The sequence below is a fragment of the Triticum aestivum genome, chromosome 6A (assembly GCF_018294505.1).
Source record: "Triticum aestivum cultivar Chinese Spring chromosome 6A, IWGSC CS RefSeq v2.1, whole genome shotgun sequence".
NCBI classification, from domain to species: domain Eukaryota; kingdom Viridiplantae; phylum Streptophyta; class Magnoliopsida; order Poales; family Poaceae; genus Triticum; species Triticum aestivum.
The window spans coordinates 618,783,814-618,792,294 of NC_057809.1; the positions used below are offsets into that span (position 1 = coordinate 618,783,814).

The window sequence follows — 8,481 nt, forward strand, 5'->3', positions numbered from 1 at the left end:
GCTTATGCAGCGTATTTTTCTCCAGAGTTAACCACGTATCTTCGTGCATTCGCAAATCAAAAAACACGTATCTTGGTATACAATATTTTATCCACAGTTATCAAACAGTACCACTTTGGCATTGGGAAATTTTAACATGCTAAAACTGCTGCTGATGATTATTGTTTGAAAGTAAATCATGAAAGCAACGACATGCGACATTATCCAGTAGGAGCAAGCATTACAACATATAATTAGTGCATCACAAGAGAGAGAAATATAGAAGGGGAATATATTAATATCGTGAAGATATCAATTACACCCGGCCTCTGTACGAATAAGATATCCAAAGACATCAAGGATACACACAGCCAAAAAAGAAAATAACAAGAAAGAAGAAAAAAGCCCTGCCATGGTGACCGGTCACTAGCAACAACAACCCTCTAACCACCACCAAAGACAACACCCGGCTTACAAAAGAGGTTCTCTAAAAGCAATGCCTTTAAGAAGGAAACAATGCATAAACGTTGTCGTTGCCCAATCAAAGATCTTGAGTTTTCATCCGGGAGAAAGTCCGAGTTCACCGAAGAAACAATGCCTTCAACAAGGTCATTGCCAGGTACAACCAATGAAGGCCAGACCTTGAGTTTTCACCCTGGGAATCGAGACTCGGTGCTCGAGGAGCACCATAAAAATTGTAAACCTCCAGTGCCACCGCCCCCGCTTGCCTAGGCAAATATCTAGCTAAAAATTCATAAAAAATGAAAAATGAACGAGCAGCAGCAACAACACCAGCGGCAACATCCTTAGCCCGTCCAAGAAGAGAGATCAGAATGCATTTCAAACATCAGCTCCATGCGCTCTGAAACATCATTTCCAACATCAGCTCCATGCTCTCTGAAACATCATTTCGAACATGAGCTCCATGCCTTGAGTAGCTTGATAAAAAAAATCAATACACTTGGATAAGTACCTTCAGGCAGGTAGGCAGAATTCATCCTCCATACGTACAAATACAAGTAAAATTGACACAATGACATGTCATGAAAAACTTGGAGCGATGTTCATCGAGAAACCGTGATCTGATCTCAGTACAGTGATGAATCTTGACACCACATGCATATAACCTGCATGAATTTGTGCCCCAAGATTAAAAACACGAACAATGAACAGTGAGGCGACCAAATTAAGATAGTCATAACATCTATCTTGGGAATTAAGTTGTACTATTCACTTCATATCAGAGAAAGAAATAGTACCTATAGTGGAACCAAGGTGGTAACTACCCACTAATGCATCATCATGGCCGCCCAATGAGTAGAATAGGATGGTTGGGATGTGCACTGGCTGCTATCTCCATAGTGTCCATTGCAGCCACAAATGTGCCAGCGTTACCAACTATTTTACATTTGACAGTAACAAGGCAGGGGAGGTTCTCGATGCCCAAATCTAGAGACCCTATTTCAAGTGTGCCTTGAATCTCAAGATTTTCTAGTTTGGGCATGGATCCTGCCTCAAATGTCAAATCTATTGAATGGAAATTTGCATCATAATAGAAAAACTTCAACCATCGGAACCCAACCGCACCACTCACTTTGAGCCTATGTTTAGATGGTGCTGTTCCTTCTAGGTCCAGAACCAACAGAGAAGGTAATCCTCCAAGGATGTGAAGATCTTCCTGCCCAACTCCCTTCACTTCAAGGCGTAAATGTTGCAGGTTGACAAGGGAGCTCACCCAATTCGGAACCTGCGGGATGGCTGATTGCCAGGTCATAAGTTTTTGGAGGCTAAGTGGAGCAGGGCAGGGTGGTGCTTGTAAGAAGCTATGACCATCAAGAATAGTAAGAGAGCGGAGATTGTGTGTGCCTAGTTTACAGAGAGAAGAAGCAATAGCTTTTGTGCAATCCTTAACCCTTGCTGTATCCCCATTGGCAGAATCATGTTCAAAATCCAGGTGCAGCTTCCTCAGATTCTTTAGCTGGCCGAGTTCTTGCAGAAATTTTATTGGTTGATTCAAGACATCGACCCCTTTCAATGTCTCTAGTGACTGCATCTTCTTGATTTCACCAGGAAATTTAACATCATTGTCTACAAGTAGATGCAATAAATTTCTGAGATTGACAATAGATGCAGGTAGTTCACGTACATATGACTGCCTAAGGTCCAACATTTGTAAGCACCGTGCATAACTGATTTGTTCTGGAAGCTCACTTATTCTTGTCCTTCTCAGGTTTAAATACCTCAACTGAAACAACCTCCCTATATTTACTAGATGGTGATTTTCCAATTGCGTGCAACCTCCAAAGTCTAGCACACGCAAATGCATGAACTCATCCAAAGAAGGGATCTCCACAGAATTCCCAAACACATTAAGTGACCGGATATGCGACAGTACCATGCCTGTTGGTGTCGAAGAATTTCCATGCTCCCCGGCGTGCAAAGCAAGCCGACAAGCTTTGCTTTGTGTCCTAATGGACAGATTGGGAACACCAAGTAAAGTAACAAAGTTCTGTTCCATGGACTTGGATATGATGAAATCGAGAATTATGTCATGAACCCGACAATTTTCCACCCTATAATATCTGCTGCTTGTCTCCACGGGTTGTATCAAACTCCTATTGACAAGCTCATTAAAATACATCTCTCCTAAGTCATGTACAGTATATGTGCCTTCTTTGCGAATGAATCCTTCAGCAATCCATCTCCTGATCAGGTCCTTCCTCTCAATAATAGAATCTTCTGGAAATATGCTCAGATATAAGAGACATGTTTTTAGATGGGGAGGTAGATCAAAGTAACTGAGTGATAATATCTTTATCATTGCTTCCACACTAGGATTTCTTTCAAGTGCACGACCAATTGAATCTTTTACTTGATTCCAAATATTCTTTGTTTTTCCTTTGTTAGCCAACAAACCAGATATAGCAATGATCGCCAAAGGTAAGCCATCACATTTTTTCAAGATCTGCTCCGAAACATCTTCAAGATATGAAGGGCAATCTTCTAAGGACTGGAATAATCTTCCATGAAATAATTGTCTCGAGTGATCAATATCAAGAGGGCTTATATTATAAATATGGCCACCTGATGAACAGCATGAACTAGCGACGTCTTTCAAACGAGTAGTGGTGATCAATATGCCACAACTAGTCATTGGGAATGCACATTTAATTACATCCCATGTTTTCGTCTTCCATATATCGTCAACAACAATAAAGTAGCTGCACATAGATATAAGAGATATTAGCATGCTTTAATATAAGAAAAAAGAACTGAAAGAAAAAGAAAAGAGAGGAAGACATTTTTACCATTGACACAATTTTTAATTGCCATTAACTACACACTGAATTTGGATGATGAATCTAGGTGAGTATATGCGGTTATAAAGATCAGATGATTCAAAATGGACTAGCATAGCTATGTCTTGGAGATAATACAAAAAGCATATTAATAGTATACATTCGATGCTTGCGTATTCTAGCAGCATATATATTACAACATCAAAAGTATAGGAAATATTCCGAGGGAGAGCTGTTTTAGCTCTGGGGTGCACGCGCTCCCTCATGAACAGTAAATTCAAAATAAATTTAAAAAATTCTTAAATTTTTAGATGTTCTTGTTAGTGTAACAAGGGTGCTTGACAAATTTCATGCGAAAGGATAGCAATGCTTCGTCGGTGAAAAAACAAAAATAAGCGTAACATTTGGAGATAACATTTGGCGTTTGACTTTTTTTTTTGCGTGAGTCAAAATGCTTAAGTTTTTCCCCTAAAAATTTGCAGGCAGCATTTGGGTGTGACAATGAACACATGTATTTTTTTTCTAATTTTTTTTGACATTTGCAAAAAAAGCATTTTTTAGGGCGCGGGAGCATATGCTCTCAAGAGCCGAATTGGATATCCGATATTCCGGTAACAATTTGTATGTTTATTTTTTACATGTCAGAACAAGAAACAAGAGGGAAGTATAGACTGTACCTTTTGTCAATAAGGAAATTGGAGATTTTGGAGAGAAGTTGTTGTTCATCCCGAGCTTCTGTGTGAGCATAATCTTTTTTAGCAACTTCACTGAGAATAGTTCTCAATATATTCACCATGTCTGGGTTTCGTGACACTGATATAAACACATGACACTTGAATTCTCCTTTCATCTCTTGATACACTTGGTTTGCAAGAGTTGTCTTGCCCATTCCTCCGGAGCCAACGATGGAGAGCATCTTAAGTTGTTGTTGCTTTGTTGCACATCCATCCTCTTCGGTCAACAATTTGATAATCTCTGACTTCGGTTGATCAATTCCCACGAGCTTTGAAGCATGCTCAAAGATAGCAAGAGCTCGAGGGTCAATCGTTGCATTTTTGGTGTTGGAGATAGCCACTCCAGTCTTGTACCTTGCATTCCTGTCTCCGACTTCAACAATTTGTTTCTTCAAATCTTGGATCTCCTTGCCCATACGACGACGAGTCTTCATCTTCCCCAACTTCCCTAGCAAGTTCTTGATCATCTCAACACAGCCATCCGGCTTAGTATCTTTGTCGCCAACACCTTTCATGAAGTTGTCGATGAAATCCTCCATCTCATAGGAGAGTTCACGCACCTCATTCATCCACACCTTATCTTGCTCATCAAGATCCTCCTGCTCTGACATTTTTAGAAGAAAAGCATCCATGGCAGCGAGTTCACGAGTGAGGGACTTGATCTCGCCACGAACACCCTTGAATCGCTTGTACTCACTGCCCACCAGAGTGGCCAGCTTCTCCACGACGGGCTTCAGGACCCCCGTTGCTGCACTCACCAGAGCCGCCTCCATGGTTGCTAGCTCCAAAGCTCACCTTCAACTAAGTTTTGGCGTATGGAATGGATGCGATAGAACCACAAGGTGATCAAATGCTCATATTCACCCACTCCGGCCATATAGTTGTATTTCTCTGCCGTACACGCCTTGTCATTCTAATTAAATAAGTAACCCGCTTGCTAGCCAAAGTCTTACCGTTTGCTGTCCAGAAATTGTTAATTAAGCTTAGACACCGTACCACATTGATTTCGGCAGCCATGTTGATTGCCACTATGTGTATCCGGCTATGAAAATTTTGACATATTTATCCAAATTGGTAGAAAAGAATGCCATATATAAAGTAGGTTGCTTGTAACTAACACTCAACTAAACAAACTGAAAATACAGGTATGATTGTGAAGCATCAACGACTAAAAGTTTTATATATCGGCAGCAGAGTTGGCAAAGGACTTGGTCTACTGCCAGAAAGAACCTATGCATTTCCAAACCAATAACGTGTCCACCCACCCCCGCAACTTGTAGAATGATGAGTGAAAGTTGATATAATTATGCATATTTAGTTTGTAGGTCCGCATCCATGGTTGGCTGATAAGAGCCTTCTTGCCAGTTGAAAGTGTTGTGTAGATGAAGCATCCGGGTGGTTTTGGCAAAATGACTTGTTCTTCTGGCGTAAACTTGGCAAAATGCTTGCATGCTGCATCCGATAGATTGCTTGCATGCTGCATCATTTATTTGCGCAGCCAGAACTCAAACCAGATTTTTTGGCTGATCTTATCTGTATCTGCGGTAGCGAGCAGCTCCCAATTCTGGTTAGGGGTGATTTTAACATTATTCAAAGGAGGAAAGAAAAGAATAATGATAATTTTGACGGTAGATGGTCGTTTATGTTTAATATCATAATCGAAAGCTTGGATCTCAGAGAGACAGAGCTTTCTGGTAGAAAAATCACTTGGGCTAATACATTGCCAAACCCGACATTTGAGAAGCTGGATCGTGTCCTCGCTAGTGTCGAATGGGAGCAGAAGTTTCCCCCGGTAACAGTCCAAGTGCTATCGCACGCGATCTCGGACCACACCCCATTGTTCGTTGACTCTAGCGAGGCAACTCATGTAGGGAATAAAAACACTTTTTCGTTCGAATTAGCGTGGTTCGAAAGAGAAGGGTTCCTGGATCCGATAGCAAGGGAATGGGCTAAAGATTCAGAAGGGAGGTCCCCTATTGAAAGATGACAGAATAAGATAAGGCATCTACGAAGATTCCTTCGTGGGTGGGCTAAGCATATGAGTGGGATTTATAAGGCTGAAAAGGAAAGGCTCCTTGTACTTATTCAATCCCTAGATTTAAAAGCCGAGTCCACCATTTTAGATACCAGGGAGCTGGAAACTAAAACGGAGGCGGAGATGAGACTGAAAGAACTACTTAGAGAGAAGGAATTGAAGTGGGCATTGCGAGCTAAAGTTCGCAAAATCGTCCAAAGGGATGATAACACTCAATTCTTTCATATGATTGCGAATGGCAAGCACCGTAAGAAGCGAATCTTTCAGCTTGAGCATGATGAGGGGACGATTTTAGGACAGAAAAACCTAAAATTATATATAACCAATTACTACAAGCAGCTGTTTGACCCTCCGGAGGATAACTTCGTATCCTTGGATGAGTCCAGGGTTGAGGATGCCCCTCAACTTGCTGCGAATGAGAATGACATTTTGACCGCCCCGTTTACGGAGAAAGAGGTGTTTGAAGCTATTTCACAAATGAAGAATAATAAGGCTCCAGGACCGGATGGTTTCCTGGCGGAGTTTTATAAAAAGTGCTGGCATATTGTTAAAGGGGATTTGCTACTGATGTTCCATGATTTATTCTCTGGACAGCTTTAGTTGTTTCATTTAAATTTTGGAACAATAACTTTACTTCCTAAGAAAACAGAGGCGGTATGAATTGAGCAATTCCGGCCGATCTGTCTTCTTAATGTAAGTTTCAAAATTTTCACCAAGGTTGGGACTAATAGACTTACGCAAATTACGCACTCTGTGGTGTAGCCGTCCCAAACTACTTTCATGCCGAACAGAAACATCCTAGAAGGGGTTGTGGTCCTACATGAAACGCTCCATGAAATCCACACGAAAAAACTAGACGGAGTTGTTTTCAAAGTGGATTTTGAGAAAGCGTATGATAAAGTCAAATGACCTTTTCTTCAACAGGCCTTGCATATGAAAGGTTTTGATCTGGCCTGGAGACACCAGGTAGAATCTTTCACGCAAAAAAGAAGTGTTGGAATTAAAGTGAATGATGACATAGGTCGCTACTTCCAAACACACAAAGGTCTGAGGCAAGGAGATCCGATGTCACCTATTCTGTTCAACATAGTGGTCGATATGTTGACAATTCCAATAGGACGGGCTAAGGATGCGGGTCAGGTAGGTGGCCTCGTTGTGCACTTAGTTGACGGAGGTGTGTCTATCCTACAGTACGCTGATGATACTATCATCTTCATGGAGCATGATTTGGCAAAAGCGAGAAACATGAAGCTGGTGTTATGCTTATTCGAACAATTGACCGGGTTAAAGCTTAACTTTCACAAAAGCGAATTATTCTATTTTGGAAGAGCTAATGATGACCAAGATGCGTACAGACAATTGTTCGGGTGCGAATTGGAGGCTTTACCTTTCACATATTTAGGTATACCAATCCACCATCGTAACCTGACAAACAGAGAATGAAAATGCATTGAGGATCGATTTGAGAAGAAACTGAGCTGTTGGAAGGGCAAGCTAATGTCATACAGAGGCCGATTAATTCTCATTAATTCGGTTCTCATGAGTATGCCCATGTTTCTCTTATCCTGTTTTGAGGTACCGGTTGGAGTTCGAAAAAGGCTAGACTTCTATCGATCACGTTTTTTCTGGCAGAGTGATGAACTAAAACAAAAATACAGACTCGCTAAATGGGATATCATTTGTAGGCCGAAAGACCAAGGAGGTCTAGGTATTGAAAATCTTGATGTGAAGAATAGATGTCTTCTCAGCAAGTGGCTGTATAAGCTATATGTAGAGCACATGGGCTCAGATTCTGCGTAATTAGTACCTTCACTCTAAAACCTTGTCCCAGGTGACAATGCGGCCGACTGATTCGCCTTTTTGGAAAGGACTGATGAGAGTTAAATTATTCTTTTTCAACAGGACAAAGTTTATAGTTGGAAATGGTACCACTACGAGATTCTGGGAGGATACATGGCTAGGGGAGACGCTCCTCGCACTCCAATATCCTTCTCTTTATAGCATTGTTTAGCGTAGAGATGCTTACGTTGCAACAGTACTACAGTCCGCTCCTCTCAATATTAAATTTAGGAGGACGCTAGGGGAAACAGGTGGGACGACTGCCTCCATCTTGTGAGACGTTTGATGGATGTTCAGTTGTCTCAACAGTCCGATCAGTTGCGCTGGAAACTAACTAACAATGGAGAGTTCTGGTTAAATCCATGTATCTGGATGTTATCAACTCTAGCGCTATTCCTCGTTCGAAACATGTTTGAAAAGTTAAAGTACCTTTGAAAATCAAAGTGTTTATGTGGTTTGTGCATAAACAAGTCATTTTAACCAAGTATAATTTGGCAAAACGTAACTAGACAGGATCTACAAGATGTAGTTTCTGCGACCATGATGAATCCATCAAACACCTCTTTCTTGATTGACCTTTGGCAAAAAAATTGTA

The 8,481-nt window shown here is 41.1% G+C and overlaps 1 protein-coding gene across 1 annotated transcript; it reads right to left on the minus strand.

Annotated features, from left to right (window-relative positions):
* Positions 1-1,249: 1,249 nt before the first annotated feature.
* LOC123129171 (disease resistance protein RGA5-like) lies at positions 1,250-4,785 on the minus strand. The gene is made up of 2 exons (XM_044549402.1): positions 3,956-4,785; positions 1,250-3,200 (listed from the first exon to the last, which is right to left on the minus strand). The coding sequence occupies exons 1-2, from the start codon at positions 4,783-4,785 to the stop codon at positions 1,280-1,282; spliced, it is 2,751 nt and encodes a 916-aa protein (XP_044405337.1). The 3' UTR covers positions 1,250-1,279.
* Between the last annotated feature and the right edge of the window lie 3,696 nt (positions 4,786-8,481).